The sequence below is a fragment of the Carcharodon carcharias genome, chromosome 17 (assembly GCF_017639515.1).
Source record: "Carcharodon carcharias isolate sCarCar2 chromosome 17, sCarCar2.pri, whole genome shotgun sequence".
NCBI classification, from domain to species: Eukaryota; Metazoa; Chordata; class Chondrichthyes; order Lamniformes; family Lamnidae; genus Carcharodon; species Carcharodon carcharias.
The window spans coordinates 16,115,348-16,141,812 of record NC_054483.1 but is presented as its reverse complement, the minus strand read 5'-3'; the positions used below and the strand labels follow the sequence as shown (position 1 = coordinate 16,141,812).

The 26,465-nt window shown below is 40.7% G+C and overlaps 1 protein-coding gene across 1 annotated transcript in view; it reads left to right on the top strand.

The window, feature by feature from the left end:
* Positions 1 to 23,591, top strand: part of nudcd3 (NudC domain containing 3) — a 36,427-nt gene extending 12,836 nt beyond the window's left edge. The window contains exons 4-6 of the mRNA XM_041210191.1: positions 3,156 to 3,299; positions 16,384 to 16,572; positions 20,823 to 23,591. Coding sequence (XP_041066125.1) covers positions 3,156 to 3,299; positions 16,384 to 16,572; positions 20,823 to 20,933 — 444 coding nt within the window. The 3' untranslated portion in view covers positions 20,934 to 23,591. The remainder of the gene's footprint in view (positions 1 to 3,155; positions 3,300 to 16,383; positions 16,573 to 20,822) is intronic.
* The last annotated feature ends 2,874 nt before the right edge of the window (positions 23,592 to 26,465 follow it).

Genomic DNA, 26,465 nt, shown 5'->3' with positions numbered 1-26,465 from the left:
AATTGTGCTGCTGAATACTAACCAGCAATGCCAGTTGGAAAGCTGTTGGCCGTAATCAAAACCAAATTTTGGTAGAATAAATAGCTTGATATTACTCAGACATAAGAATAGTCTCCTGGATGGGGTACAGATAGTCTACCAGTGCCTAAGAACTCAGGAGAATTTGATGCCATTAGGAGTGGGTGGAAAATTATGCTGGTGAAGTAAGACTGGAGCAGGTCAAGTGCTGAAGTCTAAAACCTGATTGAGTCAGAACTATCTGACTTGCACACCCAAAGCTTGAGTGCAGGGAGTGTCGGTGCACTGTTTCTCTTCAATAAATGCTGTTACCTGTGCATGTTCGATCAGCAATAGTGGTCCAAGCAGTAATCTGCTGAAAACACAATGTTTTTGGCAAACTAGATTATTGGGATTAGATTGTAGTTATAACCTGAGAAGATTTCGTTCAGGTGTTTCCATTAGTAGGAGAGACTAGGACCCGAGGACACAGCCTCAGAGTAAAGGGAAGACCTTTTAGAACAGAAGTGAGGAGAAACTTCTTTAGCCAGAGAGTGGTGAATCTATGGAATTCATTGCCACAGAAGGCTGTGGAGGCCAGGTCATTGAGTGTATTTAAGACCGAGATAGATAGGTTCTTGATTGGTAAGGGGATCAAAGGTTATGGGGAGAAGGTTGGAGAATGGGGTTGAGAAACTTATCAGCCATGATTGAATGGTGGAGCAGACTCGATGGGCCGAATGGCCTAATTTTTGCTCCTATGTCTTATGGGGCCTTATAGTTTTGTGGTTCAGCATTGACAGTTATCTGGATCAAATGGAGTTGGGCTACAAGCAAACAGTCCATAACTCATTGCATTTGGAAGCTGAATGTTAACAAGTAGGTAAACTGTGACCTAGGTTAATCCTTGCACAAAAGGCCTTAAGCTTTCGAAATTTCTTGCTACTGTTTTAGTTTGAGGAGATGGTGTTAATTTGTGTATTTAATGTTAGGTGTGTTCCACCAGACTTGACAAATAAAGACGATGTGAAATTTTTGGTCTTGCTCATTCATTAAGTATTGGTCCTTAAAAAGTTGGATGGGTCAACATTTCAGGCAATACCAGCTCTGGCCATCCATCTTGGTTAAGTTGGTGGCACTGTGAGTTGAGTTGTATGTTTGAGTCCCATGACAATTTGAATTGGAGCTCATGCAGGTAAGGTGAGAGGGGACTCTACTTGACATCAAGGTAACATTTGACAGTGTGTGACATCAAGGAGCCTGAGCAAAATTCAAGTCAATGGGAATTGGGGAAAACAATAAGCTAAATGAAGTCACACCTAGCACACAGGAAGATGGTTGTGGTTGTTGGAGCTCAAACGTCTCAGCCCCTTGATATGGCTGCAGCCGTTCTTCAGCAGTAGTGCTCTTGGCCCAATCATCTTCAGCTGCTTCATCAATAACCTTCTCTCCATCGTAAGGCCTGAAGTGGGGGTTGTTTGTTGATGATTGCACCATGTTCAGTACTATTCGTGACTCCTCAGATACTGAAACAGATGGTAGACAACATTCAGACTTGGGCTGATAAGTGGCAAGTAACATTCATGCCACACAAGTTCCAGGGCAATGACCATCTCCAACAAAAGAGAATCTAACCATCTCCCTTTGATGGCTTTGTGGTTGACCCTTAACTGCTCTCTGAAATCGCCTAGCAATTAGGGATGGGCAACAAATGCTCATGTTGCCAGCAACACCCACATCCAATGAAAAAAAATAATCATCATTGCTGAATCCCCCACCTGAGGGCTGCCGTTGACCAGAAACCTAACAGGCCAGCCACATAAATACTGTAGCTAAAAAAGCAGTCAGAAGCTGGGAATTCTGCAATGAGTAACTCACCTCCTGGCTCCTCGAAGCCTGTCCACCATCTACAAGAAGCAAGTCAGGGGTGTAATGGAATACTCTGCACCTTCTCTGGATGAGTGCAGCTCTAACATCAGTCGAGAAGTTCAATACCATGCAGAATAAAGTAGTCCACTTGATTGGCATCCCATCCACCATTGGCGCACAGTGGCAGCAATGTGCACCAGCTACAAAGATGCACTACAGCAACTTTTCAAGCCTCACTCGACAGTACTTTCCAAATCTGTGACCTCTACCACCTAGAAGGGCACAGGAAGCTGATGCATGGGAGCACTGCCACCTGCCAGTTCCCTCCCAAGCCAAATACCACCCTGACTTGGAACTATGTCGTGTTCCTTCACTGTTGCTGGTCAAAAACTTGGAACTTGTTTTCTAACAGCACTACATGCACTAGATGTGCTGCAGCGGTTCAAGAAGGTACCACCATCACAAAAGGGATGTACAAGAAATGCTGATCTTGTCAGCAATGCTAGATGCTTAAAAATGATGTTGCACTGTTGAAGGTACTGCTTTTTGGATGGAACTCAATTTTGATGATTCAGATGGATGTTCAAGATCCCTTGGAAAGTTTTTTTTAAAAAGGAGGGAGTTCACTCAGTTCTGGCCAAATACCTGATCCAAGTGCTATTATCAAATCTTTGTAGTTACCCCATTCCCAAATCTTGTGGCACACACTAGTTCCCAATACAGGATGGGCAAAAGGCTCATTCAAGGGTGTGTGGTACAGTACCAAAGAAGGTATTTTCGCATTGAAGTTGTGCTGGCTCTTTCAAAAAGTAATTCAGTTAGGCCCACTCCCCCTCCTCTTTGCCCATTACCCTACAGTTTTTTTCTCCTTCATGTATTTATCTAGTTTCCTTTTGAAGGCTATTATTGAACTTGTTTCCATTTACTAATCAGGCAGTGCATTCCAAAATCCTAGAGACTTACTGCATATCATTGAGTGACATTGTTTTGTCACTAGCTGCGAGAGATTGATTTTAATTTTTATAAAATTAGACTTTCTTCCATTCCACTTGAAGGATGAAGTGGTATCATTTTGCTTACTGCCTTAGTTTCATGCTCTCAGGTCCAGAAAAGAATACTAATCATAGATTTAAAATTTGCAAAGGCTGGGAATGATCAGAACTCTGATAACTGAAGGTAAATATGAAATTGCAGTACTATATTTCATCTAAACCTTTTGGACTAACCTAAAATGCAATTGGGAAGTGGAACTGATGTGTAAAAATGAAATGATTTGTGTTTGCACGTAGGTTTCTGTAGACATACAGAGCAACTGGCTACGTGTGGCTGTGTTTGAAGGAAGCGGGAAACAAGTCATAGTCGATGGAAAGCTGACGCATAAAATCAACACCGAAAACTCCATGTGGAGCTTAGAACCAGGGTGCTGCATCTTGGTAAGACTGCTAACATACTACATAGAATATACAGACACAGGCAGTTCAGTCCGAAAGTCCAAGCAGATGTGAATACTCCACACACCTACGTGGAATGTCAGCAGGGCAAGACTGAAGAGATGTTGCATAACCTCTAATGTCTGATGTCCATGTATGTACAATTTCCACCAGGCTCACTAGCTAGTGATTGGAAATGTTGAACTAGACAAGCAATGTTCTGTTGCTAACTCGGATATGCTGATAGATTTCTATTTCACAAGCTGGAAATCAGGCCAATGACTTCCTCTTTTTATTAGTCACCAGTATTGACTGTGTGTACGCACTGGAGCAGCAAGACAACTTTTATTCCATATTAGCGTGCAATATATTTCTTATTCATACAATACCTTTCAGCATTTTGAAACTGTTCAAATATGGCTATGTTTGTATAAGACAACATGATGCTCCCATTGTTCCCAGTAAGGTGCTGGACAGATAAGCTGAATTGAATCTCTGCTTTGCTGTGGTTTGTCTGTTCAGAACATGATATCCTGTACTGGAATAGTTAAAATGGAGATATGGGGATGAATAGAGGAGAGTGAAGGTATATGGTGCAACTGGGGTAGAGAGTATAACTCTGGAAATGATTATGGCTTTCTTGTTTAGGACACTGTGGAGTTCCTTGTTGAGATCCTCTGTTGTGTTTTTTTTTATTTATCTGATCTTGGGCTTATGTGCATCACTGGCATGTATTTGTTGCCCATCCCTAGTTGCCCTTGAGAAGATGACTGTGAGCTCCTTCATGAACCATTGCACTCTTTGTGATGTAGGTATGCCAACAGCCCTTTTAGGAAATGAGTTCCAGGATTTTGAGCTAGTGTCAGTGAAGGAATGGCAATATAGTTCCAAGTCAGGATTGTGGAGGGGGACGTGCAGGTGGTGGAAATCCCATGCGTTTGCTGCCCTTGTCCTTCCTGGCTGTTGAGGTAACAGGTTTGCGAAGTGTTGTTGAAGGAGCTTGATGAGTTGCTGCAGTGCATCTTATGGTATACACACTGCTATCATTGTGCCCGGGCAGTGGAAGAAGTGAATGTTGAAGGTGGTGGATAGGGTGCCGATCAAACAGCTGCTTTGTGGATGTTGTCGAGCTTCTTTAGTGTTATTAGGACAGTATTCATCCAGGCAAGTAGAAAGTATAAGACCCCTGACTTGTACCTTTGTAGATGGCTGGCAAGTCTTGGGTCGTCAGTACACAACAGAATTCCCAGCCTAAGCCTGAATGCTGTGTCGGCCTTGCAGCATGCAAGCACAGACTCTTTCAGACTATTGTAGAATTGCAAATGAACTGAACACTGTGCAATCATCAGTGAACATCTCTACTTCTGATCTTATGTTGAAGGGAAGGTTATTTATCAAGGAGCTGAAAATGGTTGGATCGAGAATACTACCTGAGGAACCCCTGGAGCAATATCCTGGTGCAGAGGTATTTGGCCTCCAACAACTGAAACCATCTTCCTTTGTACTCTGTGTGACTCTATCCAGTGGAAAGTTTTCCCCCTAATTTCCATCGACTGAATTTGCTCAGGCACCTTAATCCACATTCGGTCAAATAGTGCCTTGGCGTCAGAGCAATCACTTTCGCCTCACCATTGGAACTCAGGTCTTTTGTACATGCTTGGACCAAGGCTGTAATGAGGTTGAGAACTAAGTGGTCCTGGTGAAACCCAAATTGAGCATTGTTGAGCATGTTGTTTCTGAGTAAGTGCCACTTGGTAGCACTGTTGACAACACCTCTCGTTACTTTGCTGATGATGAGGCTGTAATTGTGTGAGTTGAAGCTGTCCTGCTTTTTCTGGATAGGTACGTACCTGGGTAATTTTCCACATGGTTGGGTAGATGCCTGCTTTGTAGCTGTACTGGCTTGGGATGTGGTTACTTCAGGAGCCCAAGTCTTGAGTACTGCAGTTGGGATGTTGTCAGGGCCTTTGCTGCATCCAATCCCTTCAGCTGTTTCTTGTTCTTATGTGGAGTGAATTGAATTGGCTGAAGACTGACATCTATGACGCTGGGGATTTCCAGAGGAGACTAACATGGATTATCCATTCAGCACTTCTGGCTAAAGATGGTTGCAAATTGTTTAGCCTTGTCTTTTGCACTGATGCGCTGGAGATCTTTACCAGCTAACTTGTAACTCTTTCGAGTACAAATCCGTTTCCATCTGTTTCAGATGAAGTTACATTGTTTCATAGTTTGCCATTGTGAGATTTGAACTCTTGATCTTGGGGTTACAAACCCAGTACCATAACCACTTGGCTATTTAGGCCAAGCCCCCTGATGCGCTGGAGGATGCAGATATTTGTAGAGCTGCCTCCTCCAGTTAGTTGTTTAATTGTCCACGACCAATCATGACTGGGTGTGGCAAGACCGCAGGACTTTGATCTGAGTTGCTATTTGTGGGTTCACTTAACCCTGTCTGTAGAAATCTGTTTCCACTGTTTAGAATGCATGTGATCCTGTTTTGCAGCTTCACCAGATTGGCATCTCATTTTTAGGTATGCCTGGTTCTGGTCTTGGCATTCTTTCCTATGCTACTCATTGGACTAGCTTTGGTCCTCTAGCTTGAGAGTAATGATCGAGGGAGGGATATGCTCGTTCATAAGATTGTAGTTGAACACAGTTCTACTGTTGCTGATGACTCTCAGCTCCTCATGGATGCCCAGTTTTGAGCTGTAGATATGTTTTGAGTCCAATCCATTTAGTAGGTAGTGCCACACAACATAATGGCGGGTATCCTCAGGATGAGAATGGGACTTGGTTTTCACAAGGACTCTCTTACCAATACTGCGGTCACTCCTACCAATGCTGCCAAATATTTGTGTGGACGAGGTCAAACAGGCTTTTCCCTCATTTGTTCTCTCGCTACTTGCAATAGGTACAATTTTGGCAGCTTTGTCCTTTGAACTCGGTTAGTAGTGCTGCCGAGCCTGTCTTGTTGAAGGGTGTCCCACCCAGTGAACATTCTGTGGTGTTGAACATTGTGGAGCACTGACTTGTCAGCTGATGGAGGGGCAGTAGCTTATCATCAGCATGAGGTTTCTTTACTCAAGTTTGACCTGATGCCATGAGACTCCATGGGGTCAGGATTCAATGTTCTGGACTCCAGGGCCTCTCCCTCTAGACTGTATTCCATCGTGCTGCTACCTTTGGTTGATCTGCCTTGCCAGTGGGACAGGACATCCCAGGGATGATGATGGAGGAGCCTTGGACATGGGCAGTGGGCATCTAAGATTTGATTTGGTGAGCGTGACTGTGTCAGGTTGTTGCTTGAATAGTCAGTGGGGCAGCTCTACCAACTTTTGCACAAGCTTCCAGATGTTAATGAGGGGGATTTTGCAAGGTAGACTGGACAGGTTGTGCTTTTGTTTCTTCCAATGCTGATCTCAATGCTCGGAAGTCTGTCCAGTTATATTTTTAATTGGCTTCGCTATAGCAGTTTGATAGAATGGAGTGTCTTGCTAGGCCATTTCAGAGGGCAGCTAAGAATCAACCAGATTGCTGTGGTTCTTGAATCACAAGTGAGGCCAAACTGGGGAAAGACAGCAGAAGGTGACACTCATTTAGTCAATTGGTTTCTATGGCAATCTGGTAATTTTCACTTGGCCTACTGAACTTCTCCGACTATACACTGACCTCTGCTGGGAAGTGCAAGTGTGTAGATGTCAAGTGTGAACACCGACTAACAGTTGAATAATTTGCCGATGCTCACTGTCTTGGTTTGTACGTGTGATGGCCACTTGAGTGATGTGTAGTTAGACACCCTGCACCTGGAATTCAAGCCACCGAAACAGCAAAAGTATTTGATTTAGCAATAATTTATACTCCGCCAAATTTGTCTGGATCCATAATGTTACCTCTCTTTGCCTTGTTGTGAATGAGCCTTTGTATTTTCCAGCATTTTTGTATGTCTTTTTTCTCCATATTTGTAATTTTTGTCTGCCTCTGGAAATTACTTCTCTCTGATGGTTCTATATGATTTTAGCATTGCTGATTCTTCTAATCATTGACAAAAACCTACTTGCAGCTCTTGCAGAAAATGCACCTTGGTAGTCTAATATTGATCGACTGATGCAGCTTCTTTGTTTTGAAGGGGGTGTAAAGGATTCAACTGATGAGCAGACTTGAGAGATTGGATTTTAACTTTGTGTCCGTGTGCGTACATCTTTATGACAGCTTCAGCTTTATCCAGTTGCTTTAAGTTTGTTGACTTAGGTTCAGTTACTGTTGGGAACTGAGAAGAAATGGACCACTGTGTCAGCAGGAATGTTTAAAGAGACCCAGGTGAGGCCACGATTTGTTTCTCTTGCTAGTTGAGACCCAGGCCCAAATAGAGATCTCATTGTTTTTGTGTACGATCCTTTGTTGACTTGACACAAATCCAATTACAGAAGAATTCTCTGAGTTGTTTCACAAATAGATTTATGATTTTGGATTGTCATTTTTACTGTGCTTTAGGTTATTGTTTTGTGATGACACAGCAACGGTGGATGCCAGACTGCTTATCTGACATCTAGTACTCAGTGAGCAGAAGTTTCCTCCAGTTAAATATTGGGAAACTGGAGCCATTCTTTTCAGTTCCCAGTCAAGCTCCACTCCCTAGCTGCTGATTTGATTCCTCTCCTTGGCAGCAGGCTGAGACTAAACCAGTCTGTTTGCAACCTAGGTCTTCAAAGTTATGAAATATTTTGATAGAGTGGATCCAAACAGAATGTCTCTTCTTGTGGGGAAGAGCAGAACTAGATGCCATCCATGTGTCACCAAGAAATTCAACAGACAATTCAGAAGAAACTTCTTTACCAAAGAATAGTAAGAATGTGGAATTCGTTACCACTGGTAGTGGTTGAAGTGAATAGAAAAGATGCATTTAAGGGGAAACTAGACCAGCATTTGAGGGAGAAGGGAATAGACGCTAGATTCAGTTGAGGTAAAATGGGAGGAGGCACTAGTGGAGCATAAACACTTACATGGGCTGGTTGGGCCAAGTGGCCTGTTTCTGTGCCATGCATCATATGCAACATTTGACCCTGAGATTAGGATCCGACTACATAAATGCAATATCACTAACACTGACCATTTCTTTGTAATTTCGCCCTTGTCTCAGCTCATTTACTAGTGAAACCCTCATTTGTGCCTTTGTTTGCTCTAGACTTTACTATTCCAATGCACTCTTGACCTATCTCCCAAATTCTAAGATCCATAAGTTTGAAGTCATCCAAAACTCTGCTGCCAGTTTCTTAACTCACCCCACAAGTCCCGTTTGCCTATCATCCTCTTGTTCACTGAGCTATGATGGGTCCTGGTCAAGAAACATCTTGATGTTAAAATTCTTGTTCTTGTTTTCAAATCACTCCATGGCCTCTCTCTGTCCTGTCTCTAACCTCCACAACCCACCGAGACATCTGCGCTCATCTCATTCTGACTTCTTAAGCATGCACTGCACCATTGGCTTGAGTTGCCTTAGCCCTAAGCTGTGGAGTTCCCTCATCTCCATTATCCACCTTTATTTTCTCCTTTAAGACACCCCTTGAAACCTTGCTCTTTGGTCAAGACCTTATATCAACTTATTAGCTTCTGTGCCATGTTTTGTCTTTCCGATGCTACTGTGAAGTGTCTTGGAATGTTTTATTACACAAAGGCGCGAGATAAATTTAAGTTCTATGTTTGACTTCCATGCTCCAGCTTAACTGTACATCCATGTTGAACTATCAAACAGAAACCAGGAGCATTCCTTTGTGGAGCTTGGAATATCAGAAGAGGTGGTGTTGGAGGGCTGGCAATGAGTCATGCTTGGTGCAAGGAAAAATAAGACACTTAGGAGAGAGTGAAACATACAGATTTATGCTATTTTCCAAAATAAAACAGAATTTAAGAGATTGTATCACCGATCAGAAGACAATATGGATCTCTGATAGATTCCCTTGTTGAGAATTATGCCCCATAATTCATGTCTTGCTCCCTCCTCCTAGTCTCCCTTTTTTTTATGCAGATAAAATTATGATTTTTATTACCAGGACATTCACGTTAATCAGCTTTCACTGTAATACTAAACGCACAATACCTACAAAACCGCTCTGACGATCACAAATGAAGGTACACTTCATTGGTGCTGTCCTCTTGGAAGTAAAACCCTATTGCATATGCAAATGAAAACTGTGTCAGTCTATTCCCCAAGGCAAGAGCTTTGGCCATAACTGAAGAAGATGCTCTGAAATTTAATTTTCTGTTGTATTTTGCTGGGTTAGGTTTTCTTGCCTCCTGCTAAAAACTGAGAGGTTTCTTGAAATGGCTGTTGTCCTATGAGCACAGTTGTGTTCGCTCCAAGGTGTACCCTTTGAATTATGTTGGTAAGTTATAAAATACAGACACTGAAATTTCAAAAATATCACTGAAACCACTCATTCATAGTGTGTGAATGCTACCCCATAAGAAGGAATTGTTTGTAGGGAAATTGCAACCAATTCTTCCTTCCCACCACCCTGGCCCTTATCTCCTAGTGTCCTGAGTCCTCTCCAGGCATTTGTGACTATTGGTGTAGGCCTGGTTGTCATGTGATTTTTCAAATCGTAAAAGGGCGTGGAGAGACTAAGGGACGGTATATTCACTTCTGAAAATGTTACTACTGCAGCCAGTGTTGTTCGTTGGGCAAGCCGAATCCCAGAGGGAAACTTCTCTTACTGATCATAACTTTTTTGTATTTTGAAAACAAGGGTAAAGCTGGCACAGCATCCCAGTGACACTTAAGAACATAAGAAATAGACCGTTTGGCCCCTTGAGCCTCCTCCGCTATTCAATAAGATCATGGTTGACCTTGTGTTTCGATTGCCACATTGCCATCTAACCCCAATAACCTTTGTTCCCCTTGCCTAATCCATCTATCCCTACCTTAAAAATATTCAGTGACCCTCCCCCTTCCACCACACCTGAGGCAAAGCCGCATAATCCTTTGAGAGAAAAAAATCATCTCACCTTTGTCCTAAAAGGGTGACACCTAATTTTAAAACTTTGCCCCCAGCTCTGGATTCACCCACAAGAGGAATCATCCTTTCGACGTCCACATTGTCAAGGCCGTTCAGGATCTTGTATACTTCAATGAAATCACCCCTCACTCTTCTAAACTCCAGTAGAAACAAGCCCAGTCCGTCCAAACTTTCCTCATAAGACAATCCACTTATTCCATGTGTCAACCTAGTAAATGTCCTTTGAACCACTTCCAACCTATTTACATCCTTCCATAAATAAGGAGACCAAAACTGCACACAGTAATCGAGTTGTAGTCTCACCAGTGCCCTGTACAACTGAAGCATAACATCCTTACTTTTATAAAAGCAAAATACTGTGGATGCTGGAAATCTAGAACAAAAACAAAAATACCGGGAAAAACTCAGCAGGTCTGACGGCATCTGCGGAGAGGGATACAGTTAATGTTTCAAGTCCATATGACTCTTCATCAGAACTAAGGAAAAATAAGAAAGAGGTGAAATGTAAGCTGGTTTAAAAGGGGCTGGGACAGGTAGAGCTGGATAGAGGGCCAGTGATAGGAGGAGATTGCCAAAAGATGTCATAGGCTGATGACATCTATGATATCTTTTGGCAATCTCCACCTATCACTGGCTCTCTATCCAGCTCTACCTGTCGTCCCCCCCCCCCCCAAACCATCTTATATTTCACCTCTTTTTTTATTCTTTCTTAGTTCTGATGAGTCATACGGACTTGAAACGTTAACTGTATCCCTCTCCACAGATGCCATCAGACCTGCTGAGTATTTCCAGATATTTTTGTTTTTATCCTTTTATGTTCAATCCCTCTTGTAATAAAGGAGAGCATTCCATTAGCCTCCCTAATTACTTGCTGTACCTGCATTGTGACTCATGCACCTCAGAATTATGCCGCTGTTCTCCATTTAAGTAATACTCTGCTTTTTTATTCTTCCTGCCAAAGTGAACAACTTCACATTTTCCCACATTAAACTCCATTTGCCAGATCTTTGCCCACTCACTCAACCTATCCATATCCATCTGCAACCTCATGTCCTCTTCACAGCATACTTTCCTTCCTATCTTTGTGTCACCTGCAAATTTAGCTATCATGTCTTCACTTTCCTCATCTAAGTCATTGATATAAATTGTAAAAAGCTGAGGCATCAGCACAGCATTTTAAAATTAAAAGATTTATTAACGAGAATGAAAAAAAACTTAAACACACAAGATTAAAAGTACACAGTGAAACAGTCTTATAAAACATTGCCCCAAAAAACCCACTTGATCAGAACAAGTAAACTACTTGGCCACAGCTCCCTTAGAGATTTTTAAACATAATAATCCAGTAACATTACCCAAGGTAAAAACTGCTGCTATTTTTATAAAGCATAGCACACGACTTGTCACTGTCTTCTACTCTGCTGTGGAACCGAAGGAAGTTCAGAAACAGACTCCTTTCTGAAACTTCTCTGGCTTGAAACTGGATAGTTGCTTCAAATTCACAACTTTTCTCAGCATAGAGCTGGTCCCAGGGCATCTCCCCCACACAGCCAACACAACTCAACTAAATATCTTTTTCCACTTTGATCTTAAATTTTCCAAAATATGAACATGGTTCATATCTTCCGATTGCCTCCACTTTTGAGTAAAATAAAATTGAATAACCTTCCCTTGGTTACCTATGAAACCTTTGTAAGTTCTAAAAGCCCTTTGTCATTTCTAAACTCTCTTGGAAATTTAACAGCTGAAAAGTTAAGTTCCTACTTGTAATGCAAATTTCAAAAGCCAACCTATTTACTCATACTTTCAACTTCACCACAGCCTCTCATTACAAATGCATGCATTGAGCACCTTTACCTTTCATCTCTGCTCCCATAGACAAACTGTCTTTACTAACCTTCTCTCAGTTTAATTATACACACACACACACAAACACACACACTCTCACAGCCCTCTTTACAGAATACTACCATATTCCTAAAAAATTTTTTTTTAAAACATCCATCTTCACAAAAATGATACGGAGGAAGAAATCTTCGGCTGGTTCCTTGGGTCAGCAATACTGAGGCATACAGGAGGGTTCAATCCCAGGTCTACATTAAGTTATCAATACAACACTAAAGTTATCCTTAATTTTCCTGGATTGAGGAAGAAAGAAGTCAGCTATGGTTCCTGCTCTGAATGATTGCCCAGTGATACCTGTTGGAGAGCATGCAGGTATGGGAGCTATTTGAGGACAGAAACAGGATTGACAGGTTAATGTTTTACTCACTCCCCTCGCTTACCCCTTCCACCACCTCCAATTCACAATTGAAAAATTTACTCACCGTTACTGTTACACAGAATGAATAGGTAATTGGCAGAGGACATGAGCACTGGTACCTGAGGAACCTTCCTGAGCATAGGTGTTCGCTTTATGTGGAGGTTAGATATACTTATGAAGGAGCAGGAAGTGGGAGGTTATATTGATAGTTAGATGAGGAACAATGTGAGGAGACCTGAGGGGGGAGTATAAATGGCAAGACTGGCTGAGCAAAATGGTCTGTTCATGTTGAATATGTTAGAAGGGGGAAGAATATAAAAGAGAGACACCCATCTACAATCTTCAAAAAAGTTATCCTAGTTCTTTCACTTTCATTGATCTTACTGCCCAATACAGTTTTTTCTAGGTGAGCAGCAGCTTACTGCTGAACGTTCTGCTAACCTTGCTTTTGTTGACCACTTGGGGGAGAAATAAATTCTGGGTTGAATTTTTGAATGGCATGTATTTATTTTAAATTGGCTGTAAAAATAGTGCAAGCAGAGATACACTAAAATTAGCACAGAAAATTAATCCTGCTGGTTTGCGGTTCATGTCTCGCTGACAGGATAGCTGTGATTGCCAATTAAGTATGTTAGACGTCTCTTCTGCAGACCTGTGCAGCGAATCCTCCCACACTCCTGGCTGCATGATAATAACTTTAGAGAATGGAGTTCATAAGTTTGAAATTAGCTCAATTCACATTTCAGCTGCATGAAATTATTACTTGAGTTTCAAACACAATGTATTCTAAATTCAGGAAGCACTTTAAAAAAGTGAAGGAGCCAACAAGGGCTGGCTGCACAAATGCAGGCTACTAAGTTGCTTGTTCTCAGCAAAGCTGGGGAATGACCCATTTGCTAGTTGCTTGGTAGTTGGGACTTTGTAGCCTTGACGTACAGACATCTGATTTTGAACATGGCAGTGTCACTGGGTGTTCCTTTTCAGTTCATCACTTAACTGTTTGTTTACCATATAATACACCTTATCTTCAAATGCAGTCAGCGGCTACATCAGGGAAAGTATGCAACCTGACTGGTTTAGTGACTCACTGACACTGGTGAATGCAAGTAGATTGTTCTGCGAGCCATGTACAATTTCTGGCACCTGGCCAATTGGTGTGCACATGGAGAAGCAGTGAGAGCAGCATGAATGTGCATTCAGTACTGTATTGCATAAGAGATTAGCTTTGATTTGCATTTTTGGCAAGTATATACAGTTGTAACTTCAAATATTGGACTTATTTCATTTTAATAACCTTTAAGAAAAGTCAGGTCAACTCTTAAATAATTTTTGTTTCCCTGTTTTTCTCATTCCGTCACCAAAAGTGGTGATTTTTGCTGACTTATGGTGCCATGTCTGCTGGCATTCCAGGATTTGAACCTGGGGCACAGTAATACACAGAGTGCACTTACCCTACTAAATAGTATATACTTATCTATACTCTTTAACAAATCATGCATCATTGTGTTCTTGCTAACCACTTTTTGTTTTATAAATTCATATAGCCACAGTTATAATGGTTCCAGGGGGGTGTAGAACTTTAGTGAAATGGAGATAAGAAAAGCTGGGGTTGTTTTCCTTAAGAGCAGAGAAAGTTAAAGTTAGATTTACTAGACTTGTTCAAATCATGAGGGTATTGATATGGTAAATAAGGAGAAACTGTTTGTCTGTGGCACAAAGGTCTGAAACCAGAGGACACAGATTTAATAGATTAGGCAGAAGAACCAGAGGGTAGCAGATGTGTAGACCTAGCAAATACTTGATCTGAAATTCTGCTGGTGGCAAGGGGTTGAAATATCCAAACATAAATGCTGGCACCTGCAGCGAGCCCCAAGTTTTGTATGACTGAAGGTCTCCATAAACAATCTTGGTTTTGAGATGGGCACCTCAGCAATAGGCTGCTTGTGCACTTCTAAAAATTAGAGTTGAAAAAGCATCATCTGCTTTTGCCAGGGGTGCAGCTAAGGTTTAGATTTTCAGAAGGATGATGCATGTAATATCAAGTGAAGAGTGTGTGGCTTAAGGTTACGGTATTGTGTTTTGAGAAAAGTGAAAATTAGAAGCATATTCCCTCATAGGTATGGAGAAGATTAGAGGTAGTACCACTTGTTCAATATCCTGTGAGGTTATTAAATCCCAGCTCCAGGGATGAAAAGTAGGAAGAGGAGACAGATCAGTGTACCCTCCACAAGATGTGGTGACTACCTCTGAGATACCTTTTGACCTTTCCAATTTTCTCCCTCTTTTCTTCACTCTTTTCCCCTTGTGGTTCTTGCAACACCATATTGTAAATCACAGTCCAGAAGCATTTACATTGGCAAGGCAAAAGAAAAATACTGCAGATGCTGGAAATCAGAACTAAAAACAGAAAATGCTGGAAGTACTCAGCCGGTCAGAGAGCATCTGTAGGGAGAGAAAAAGAGTAACACCGAACTTTGCCATTGTAGAGTAGGGTGACCAACTTGATCATTCACAGTAAGTCAAGAGGGTTTGAAAAAGAGGGTATGTTTGGTTTTGTTATTGTATACAATACATCATTATGATATAATTATAATAAATATTTTATGTTTATTTGCACCAAAGTTTGCCTTTACTAGAATTGTTTGTTCTTGAGCATTTATGCTGACTCCTTATACAACTCACTCCATCGGCTGTCCGATTGAAAAGTTTGCCCACCTCTGGTCAATCTGGTCTGCCTGAAGGTCAGTTTTCCATCAAGTATTGTGCCTGGTGATTAAGTGCGATTTGAGAGTTGCTGAGAGGCACTATTACTTAAAGGAGTCTGATGTAAAAGCCACCTGCACAGCAAATATATTGGCTTGCAAAAGCCACAAAAATCCCAACCATAATAGGTTTCCCCTACTTATACTTTGTGACATAAGATATGTCTGGCTGCCGCAGACATCAGTTGCCTGAAGAAACAGCAATGTCAGTTCCTTGAAATCAGTTACAGAAAATTACCTTGAATTGTAACGCTCTATTTTTTTCCCTCCTCAATTTTTCTTCTCCACGACTGAGATGTTGAATTCTGATGGCAACCTCGTTGAATGACAGAGTCCGATAGCAATGAACTAAATGTACAGTTGAAACTGCATCATCTCAGTTTAATGATGTCACCACTCATGTTAAATTAGATCACTCCAGCCAACCCCCAAGGCATTGATGTCCAAATGTGTGCAACAGAAAAATGATTTAAAAAAATTACAATTATTTCAGATTTTTGTGGAATTCTGTTTGTTATTGTAGCTCAGACATTTTCAAAATGAAGAGAAAAATTCCCCTTCCTAAGTCACCTTGTTGCAAATATTGTTCTTCACTCGGGGATGTTGAAGTGGTGGAAGTGAGGTATAGGTCCACAGGAGGTGCTTTGAGATCACTGTGCGAACCACTAGTCAAGATCTGTACGAGAGATTTTACTGACTAATGTTCAGTGCGTGTCGTGCCCATCCAAAGATAGGTTTGCATTTTCACAATTAACGATAGTTTTCCAATTATAGGCCAGCACTGAGGATTCTTAGCACTGGGATTTAATAGGGGATACAATGCAAAACTATTTTGCCTGACTTAGGTGGTCTAGTGCAAGACTTGCTGAGAGCAAGACTTAATCTCATTTCATATGTTGTAACAGTGAACAGCGTCGTCTAACCTGTCTCTTCCCATGCAGGTATATCATTCCATCCATGACAAACTTGTACATCCTCTACCCCAGGTGCCTTTAACTGTTCAGTTTTATGAAGAAAATCTTTTAAAATATTTGTTCTGTTCACAGATTAACCTGAATAAAAATGGGGAATACTGGTGGAATGCAATTCTAGAAGGTGAAGAGACTATAGACATAGACAAGATAAACAAAGAACGGTCAATGGCAACGGTGGATGAGGAGGAGCATGCAGTGCTGGACAGACTAACCTTTGATTATCATCAGAAAATGCAGGGCAAACCACAGAGTCATGAAACGGTAAGAAAGTGATTGGGAGCTGGGAAATAGTTACTATTCCCTGAGCACCTATCTATTTATATATTAATAATCAAAGTGTTTCATGCTTCCTGTCCACAACCCTTATATCTGGTAACACCTTGAATGGAAAGATCTATCGGAATATGGCAACGTTTCAGTCATGGTTTTCTGAGGAACCAGTGGAATTGCTCGAAGCTACAGAAAAACTCTTCGTTTCCATTTTTCCTTACTGCAACTTTTAAAGATCAAAATAAGTTTTTAAATAACTTGATTATGAATTTCATTGTGTCTTTTATTGCCTTCATTAGATTTTTCCTTTTGAAGGTGTCACTTGGGCTTTTTATTTTTGCTTAGAACTGTGACATTTGTACCTGAGGGCAGGTCTTCCAGCCTAAGCATCTGCTGTGTGCATCAATAATGCTTAAGCAAGTGAAATGCTGGAATGCTTTGTGACAAAAGCTATGTTTTTTTAATTACCTGAAGTAAAGTTAGGGGACAAATTTCAAAAGCTTTATTCGGGTAAAATGTATTGTCTCTCTAGACAATGTTGAGATTATCCATGAATATTCTAACATTCCAAGTTGCAAAACGTAGAGCTTTCTTTGACCACAAAATTGGTGATCCCACTGGGTGTGGTTCCCAGCAAGGGGAAAGTGGGATAACTTATTTTGATGCATCTTTTCTAACCCCATCCCCATTTGGAGTGAGTGGAGGATTTCCTGAAGTCGACTTCTCACTCAGATTCTGCCAAGAACACCTCTGTCTCAACACAGGTACCCAATCACCTTCATGCATCTGTTGCCATTGAGAAGATTATTGACTAGGGACTTCCAGGTTCACAGCCCTGTCTCCATCTCCATTCCTCCGTTGCCACAGGACTTGACGACAAATGTCTTCATGCTCAGAGCAGTTGTCGTCATCATGCTCCTGGACTATGATTCAGCAACAGATAGGAACACAAGATAAATTCCATCAACAGGACTTGTGCCTCATCTTCCAGATTCAACAGGAGGACTACCAAACAAATGCCACTGTCCTTGTTGAAGCCGGGTTCAGAAGCATTCGGACAAAACTCTTAGATAATCCTCTTTGATGGAACTGGCCACTGCGTCTGTATGACTGAAAATGATCTGCCTACCATGGCCTGTTCTCTCAATTGTCAATTGGCCATGTTCCAGAGGAGGACAAAGAAAGAACACTGAAGCTCTCCCTGAAGCACGGCAGCATTGACCTTATTGACTGAGAGGAACTTGGTACTAATCAGCTTGATGAGACAGCAGTGAAGAGAAGAAAAGGGAACAAATCCTGCACTCCAGATTCCACTACCTCATGGGATGTCTTGCCCTATGTGCCCAGAGATCTGCAGGTCAAAAATCGACCTGCTCAGTCACCTGAAGACCCATGGCAGGAATGTGTAACCCTGAGTGCATGTCATCCTTGAATCAAGGGACAGCTGACCAATTGCTATCTATGGTGCCTTTGATGCACATGTTGAAATGGTGAGGCCACTGTACAGTAACTGTCTGAGCTACCACAAAGGTGACTGACAAAATCCAGAAAGATCAAATAAATGGGAGGGGAAGAGGGCATAATGGGGAAAGATATAGTCAGAAAGTGATTTGTGAAAAGAAGCAGAAGGAATAAATGAGGAAAATGCAGCCTAGGACAGTGAGACATCTTTTTTAAAAAGTTTTTTCTGGCAAGCTGCAGCTTTTTCTGGAATAAATAAGAGTTTGCCACCTTTTGTTGGTGATTTTTCAATACACCCGGATGTACCAGAATACAAATACAACTGCTTGTGTAGTTTGGTGAACTAGCCAGTCGAAGGGTCATGAGGACTCGAAATGTCAACTCTTTTCTTCTCCGCCGATGCTGCCAGACCTGCTGAGTTTTTCCAGGTAATTCTGTTTTTGTTTTGGAATGCTCTTTGACTGCTTGAAGGTGTATGGAGTGCCCAGTGAATTTTCCTCCCCTCATTATGAAAAGGTACATCGTTTGATCATGACTTTTTTCTTGAACAGTCAGCTTGCCAGATACAAATTCCATTCAAGCAGAGAACCAGCTTATGTGAATCCGCAATTTAGAACTCTTTAGTGAAAACCGGGGTGAAAGTGATTTGTGTCTGTTCCACACACTATTGGTGTTCTGAAAAAGACCTTGCTTAAAACCGTGCTCTTTAGGACAATGACCAAAAACTTCAATGCCACCTTCATGGGCTCGGACTCAGTTTTTTGTCTCGTAACTCTGCTGTGAAATTTATCTTACTATGCTAAATGTGCAAGTTGTTACAAATTCTACTGTTTTATTTGGGCATCTCTTTTTTTCCTCAGTCAAGATGTTGTGGGTTTAAATCTCGCTGAAAGGATTGAAACCAAACTTTAGGCTGAGATTAAATAAAAGCAAAATACTGCCAATCTGGAAATCTGAAACAAAAACAGAAAATGCTGGAAAAACTCAGCAGGTGTAACAGCATCTGTGGAGAGAAGAACAGAGTTAATGTTTCAAATCCATATGACTCTGAGGAACAGCCATTCGGACTCAAAATGTTAACTCTGTTTTTCTCTCCACAGATGCTGTTAGACCTACTAAGTTTTTCCAGCATTTTCTGTTTTTGTTTTAGAGTATTCTCTTACTCTTTTGACCAACTCCACTGATAAACTCAGATAAACGTTCTGTTCGTGGTATTTTTACTTGGGTCAAAATTATTGCTGTGTGTGACTACTTAACAGCAGTTACTGCACTTAAAAAAACAATTCCATGTGAAATACTGTGTTTTGAGAGGTGACGAGGCTTTCCTTTCTCAACCAGTGATTCTGAATTTTGCTTCTATTTAAGAGTTTTGATTAAAAGTCAAGCTTCCTGCTGTGTGAGAAATTGTATCATTCGATTCATTACCCGTAGCAGTGGGATAAGACTCATGTGAGCAGAAATGCTGGTGAAGGTCAATTTGGCCAAATGGGCCGTGTCTGCACTGTAGATTTGTGTCCTTAAGCCATTTCACATATTCTATTTGTTTCTTCAATTTTTCATAATTGTGTGATTGGTATTATTCATGGACATATATTTTGCTGCACAATAAGTAGGCAGAATCCTGAAGAGAAATGTGTTGCTCCCACACAGAAATTATGGTATTGGCAAAACACTTAACTGTAGATAAATGTTCTGCAGGAGACATGTCTTAATTACATCTAAATATAGATTTGTGCTGATGGCTGAATGAAATGGCAGCCAAACCAGTTGGATCATTAGAGATTATTTTAAGGAATGCTGATGCGACTTTTTTTTTACTGTAGCCTGTAGGCAAAACCAAACAAGTTTGGTCTCTCTCCCTTTGGTATCTAAAAAGTGGGTCAAAGATTCTAGGTCTTTTTCTTACATCCCACTTTCTGTTTCCCTCCATGAGTCCGGTACACAGAACAATCTTTACCAAAGCTGGGCTCAAGTTGAAAAGTAACTTTTACACATGAGAATCCGTGACAGAAGATAAGTATTGTTGGTGGGTGAGGATCTGAAAAAGGAGTGGATAAAACACTAGTTCACCAGTGAGTGGAGGGCCATTGATTTGATTAAGCAAATTATCTGCGTGATTGTAAATGACAAGGTCAGTATGTTGTTACTTGGATTGTATGTGTTACGTTAAGCATAGTGCTTGAGGGATATAGATTGCAGTTCTGTGGAGAGCTTGAATGTTTTGCACTCCATAGTCAGATATTGCACAGAATGAATGAATTACAACTTCTTTACATGCTGCAATAATATGATTTTATTGAAATTTCAAAACTCTCTCCTGTGAATTTCCATTTACCACACTACCTCAAATTGAGGCCTCTCAGAACGAGATTACTAATTTAGCAACAGATGATGTTGGAAATTTGGGTAGTTTCATATTGTAAACCTGCAGCCACAAGGAACTGATTTGATACTGACTCATGCTCAGTGGACCCTGATTGAAAGAGGAGCCTTAGATTAATTTGTCCAAAAGCTGCTGTTGGACTCTGGTAGTGACAATATCGTTTTCCAATCCACTGTTCTATTTTCTCCCAACTGTTCTTGTTGTCTATGGCTCTTCATTTGGTTACATAAATGTAAATATATGGTCAATGGTTTCAGCTGGCAGTTGTTAAGTTGCATTCGTGAACACGCATCTATGCAGAAACTCATGCATGTGCTTTATGTTATTACAAACTAGGACAAATGGCATATTTTCCTCACTTTTCTCAAACTATTTATTATTTGTTGACGGTTTCTAGAAAGTGCACGAGATGTTGAAGAAAGGCTGGGATGCTGAAGGTTCACCATTTAAAGGGCAGACGTTTGACCCATCTCTGTTTAACATTTCTCCTGGAGCAGTGCAGTTCTAATTTCTCCAGCCACAGAAGGCACACACCTGACCCCGAACGTTACCGAAGATTAGCACAAATCATGGATTGTACTTTCCACTCGAATAATAAGAGACTTTCTCTGAGCTTCGAGTGAAGTCATTGCAAAGAATGAGTTGCCAAGATAGTGTATTTATTTCAATTCATTCTTGTTTTTGTTCACCTTTAGCATATTTTAGGCTTTTCTGAGAAATGATTTGCTGTCTCATTTTGAGCAATTTCTCCAATTCTTGATTGAAAGTGCTTTCTGGTGAGTAGTAAAAATTGTTTGAAACTGTTCTTATCCTTTGCCTGAAAGAACTGATATTTATATTCTACTTGTGGTTTTGAAATTAAACAATAAAAACATTTGTGGGTGAACACTACAACTATCCAGTCAACCTTGATTTGAATTTGTGAGTTGGAAGTATTTTTTTGGAAGGGCTTGTGACAGAAATGGAGCATTTTTGTCTAGATTTGACTTAGTGGAGGTTTATTTAATCTATTCACATTACATAAGGAGTTCAAACCCATCTGCAATTAAAACAATGCCCCCAGCCTAACTCAATAAAAGTGTTCTAAAGTTTTGATCTGTCGAGTCTGAGCCAGTTTGTTTGAGGGAGCAAGCAGCCACATATAAACAATTTGTGTGATTTGGTTTCCATGTATGACTATAATTACCTTTTAAATTAACCTGACAAATATTTAAATACAATAAACTCAAGCAGCTAGTTGTGAATTATTTCAGAACAATTCTTGTGAATGTGTCAGTTCTGAATAGATCAAGTATTGTATCAGGTATTGATCAAATGATTGCATTGAATGGTGGAGCAGACTCTTGGGACGCTATGGTCGTCTCCTGCTCCTTTTTCTTATTCATAAGTCATTGGCCTCTGCAGCTGGAAGTATACAATAGTATAATGATGTACAAGAAAATTATTCAGCATAGTTATTACTTTTACCTTTTTAAGGGGTTGTTCATAATATCTATATTGAAAATATGTGTTACAGCTATACATTTGTTCACTATTCCTTAAATTCTCTTGTGAATTAAAGTGTAAAGGAGATCTGAAGTTGCAATGCTTTGGTGCTTTTCAAAACATATGAAAGTTCCAGTGGAGGCACGGGATCAATCCAAAACTGATGCAATTTACAGTAAGCTTTCCTACTTATTATCTGAGGCTTGTAATCAGAAAATTCATTTAATTTCAGGACCAGTGAAAACACCCTGGATACTTCGATAAGGTCAGAGTTACTTGAGAATTTAACTCAAATTAACAGGAGCTAAATTATCCAAACTAAGCAAGGTAGTAAAGATCCAAAACACCAAATAACACAAAAAGATGGTACATGATAAAGGAGGGTGAGATGTTGTGCAGAAGAGTCTGCAGTAACCCAAAGGCAAAAATTGGCTTAAAAACCCATTAATTAGATCATACCTACCACACCTCATGAATGTTTTGTATTTTCTTCGTCAGATTGAGACTGATATACTGCCAGAGACAGCTACACCAAATAACAAAGGCCCAATTGAATTGGCTGGACAGATCCATTGCCTAGTAGAAACAATTGGTTATGACAGACAGAGACCTATGACCCCTGAGTTCCCCAAACACAAATATTTTGTGACCCCTTTGTAGAGCCCCTGCTTCTTTTGAATGGACACTGGAGGTAGTTATCATGTTATCCATGTGTGACTGACCTGACACAATCCTATACAAGTTGGTGTGATTATTTTATTTAAAGCTTCCCTAACAGGAAGAATCAAACTCATTCAATTTTACACTTTAATTTTGAAGGCTCTGCTCCTTCCTCAGGTTGCACAGGTGATGAAACTCCTTTGGGATCTTACTCAACTGGCATTTTCTCCGTGCATGAGCTCACACAGTGAGTTCAAGCTAATTGGCATAGCAAGGCATCACAACCAAACCTAATGTTATCTTCACTTGGTGTTTCCACCAGGGATCAGTGGGTGGTGATAAGGAACCTTGGCTGATTTTTTTCTTTTAACCTCTTGCCCTTCTTGAAACAAGATATTTTTGAGGCTGGGTTTAGCACCTTGTCTTCTTCCCAGACTGGGATTAACTAAGTCAGCATGAACGAGTTAAAACTTGGATCTTTCTGAATTAAATTGCTTGAAAGCCCATCTTACCAGGACCTGAAAGATTGGATTTGTGAGTTTCAGTTTTAGTTCTCCTTAATAAAACAGAGTGCCTACAGAGCACATGACTAGAACATAGCTGCATTGTATTAGCAAAGTTTGCCTTGATCCTGAATGCACTTGCAAAATGCTCTCATTTAGTTATTGAATGGTTAGAACACAGACTAAATACAATTGCCAGGTTATATAAATGAGGTTACAACTTTAAAAGAAAATTGATTTAACAGATATGGCATTGTGAGAGAGATGTGATTACAAAAAAATACCTTTGAACAATATGTTCAGTCGCTGTGTGCTTAGGTTTACCCAGTGATCTGGGAAACTGTCAGCATTTCTCAAATGCAACCTGTAAGAGGTGTGTCATAGAATGTTATGAATCAACTATTCTGTAAATATAGTATGGGTTGAGTTGTCTACCCTGATGCAGAATCAATGAAGCATGCAACATTGTCACTGGTAATTACGTGGTGAAAATCCAATTAAACTCACGCAAGACAAAATGCACTTTGTGTTTACTTTCATCTGAATTATTTTCTTTTTCTTCCCCTGTACCAAGTATTCAGCAGGTTCTGAATTATTGCCAAGACGTGAAGTGGACGGCTGATTCTTGGGGGTTTGCCAGTGAGGTATCGCTATCAGTTGTGAGGAGGTTCCCTACCAATGCTCTGATTATGCTGCTATTTGATTGAGTTGTGGTATATGGTTTTGAATGCATGATTTTCTTACTTCATCACCCCAAGGGGTTTCCAGCTTCCTGAACTTCACCTAATGGAGTCCGTGAGCTTTTTCCACAGAGAGATTGGCAGGAGAGTAATTGCCAAGATGCTTTTTGTGAATGTTTCAGAACAATTTTGATCGCCAAATCAGTTACTGGTAATCCATCAGTGGCAATCAAATTGTATTTCAACTTTTATTTATATCACACCTTTAATGTAATGAAACGTTCCAGGGTACTTCACAGGAACATTACCAAACCAAGTATGAAACCAAGCCACTGAAGGAGATACGAGGTCAGATGACCAAAAGTTTGGTCAAAGAGGTAGATTTAATCAGTAATGTAAATGAGGAAAGTGAAGCTGAGAGGCAGAGGTGTAGGAAAGGTATTTCAGAACTGAGGCCTAGGCAACTGAAGGCTTGGCCATGAATGGTCGAATGATTCAAATCAGCAACGCACAGGAGGCCAGAACTGGAGCAGTACATATACCTTGGAGGGCTGTTGGGCTGGAGGAAATTACAGAGATTGGGGAGGGCAAAACCGTGAAGGGATTTGAAAACCAGGATGAAAATATTAAAATCAAGGCATTGCCTTCTTGACTGGGAGCTAGTGTAGGTCAGCATGCTCCAGGGTGATGAGGAAAAGGACTTGTTGAGAGTTATGACACAAATAGCAGAGTTTTGGATGACCTCAAGTAGAATGTGGGAGACCAGCCAGGACTGCATTTGAATAGTTAAAGCTAGAGTTAAAAAAAGGCATGAATGAATATTTCTGCAGCAGATGAGCTGAGACAGGGGTAATGTCAGCCAATGTTATGGAGGTGGAGATAGGCCAACTTGATGATGGCACAGTTATGAGGTCATAAGTTTACCTCTGCCTCAGGGAAACTGCAACAGGGAGAAGGACTTGGTGTTTGTACAAAAACAAAAATGTTAATGAGCAGTTGAGCTAATTCCCCTCACAGTCGTCATCACTATGGGTGTCTCAACCATAAAATGGAGTTTGGAAAGATTTCCCATTAACACAGATTCTGTGGGCCTACCAACAAATCTGGAAGCTGCACAAATGGATACTGAGATGCAAGGAACAAGAGCAAGCTAGTTTTTGGTTCCTCGGTGCTGTTTCTTTTTCACTGCATGTCACTTGCGGGTGCTTGGGTCTTCAGAGTACATGACAGAACATGTAACACTTGAGTAACCAGTTGGACTGTGTGTGTCCTGTATTTCAATGTAGTGATGGTAAACAAAATGGAAATACTGAGATATTGACAAGCGCTGGAGACACACACAAATCACTAAGTTGTAGTCCAGACCAGCAAAATTCCTTTTATTTCAATTTCTAAAAGAGAAGAGACTTGTGTCCATGTGAACCAGATGTGCACCCAAAAAGGATAGTGATTAACCCACCCACATGAGCCAATTCTCTGTTCAACTGTTAGGCTTGGTCTGAATTTTTATGATGGGTCAAATCAGAGGTGAATATTTTGAAATGAATGAATTGCAGGCAGCTCAAATGCGTAGACCCTGAAAGGGTATTGATTTCTGGGATAAGACATTTCCAAATATCACCATTAAAAAAATTAACCTAAATATCTGAAACAGATTGTCACCAGCTTTAGTGTCAGCTGTCACTGTGGGTTGTTGTTTTTCCATTAATGCTTTTATTAATTTTATAGAAGCTGGCCCCAAAGGCATAACTGGAGTTTGTACAATAATTATGTGCCTTTAACTCTCATTTGTCAACATGAGCATGTGGGCAAGTCCCCAAAGCAACTGGTGAACAGGTTGCAAGCGGTTTTGCAGTTTTTATTTCTAATATATCTATTGTAAGCAATTATGTAGCAATTTAAACCTTACATAACTGAAAAATGCATTCTCCGGCATTGATTGTTTCAGCCACATGATCATGAAGGCCTTTTGGGCTGTTTTCTTTTGTATTTGAGATAGCTGGGATTGTTTCCAGAAATCTTTTGACATTGTATAGGGTGCTGTGAAGTAAGGGCACACTAAAAATGAAATATTGCCATTTTGATCTGTTTACAAACTGGAGATCTACCAACTTAAAGGTGCCGTATAAATGCAAGTTGTTGGAAATCTCTTGTTAAAAGTAGCAGAAAGTAACTTGCATTGGTAAGTCGTTTGAATGTTTCGGTTTGTCTGAAGTTGAAAGCTGTATGAAATATGCCCTGATGGCTCAGAAATAAGAGCTTCCTTGACCAGGAGGGATTCAGGTTTGGTTCCAAGTCTGTAGTGAATCTTCTGAACTCACCTGGGATGGCATTGGGTTGCTGCAGTTGTCTGTCATATCCTTGGGTTCACAACTGAAAAGTGTGCCAGGATTTCTCCTCCCAGTCACTATAAAGGTATGAGCTACTGGAAGTGACAGAATGGGATAGAGATTGCTTTTGGTGACCTCCTTAATTGAATGGATTGCTGCCACTCAGTGTCAAGCCTGTTGAGTGGACAATGACAGATGCTGGTTCATCCCCTTAAAGCTATACTGCAGTGAGAAAATCAACATCATCAAGAGAGGAAGATTGGTGGTAGTGTGGAGATTGAAGTGAACGCATTGTTTGTTATCAAGAATCTTTATGGTGTGTCATGAAGCCATTAATGTATACAATATTATTGGAAATTATTTTTTTTAAATAGAGGTTTAG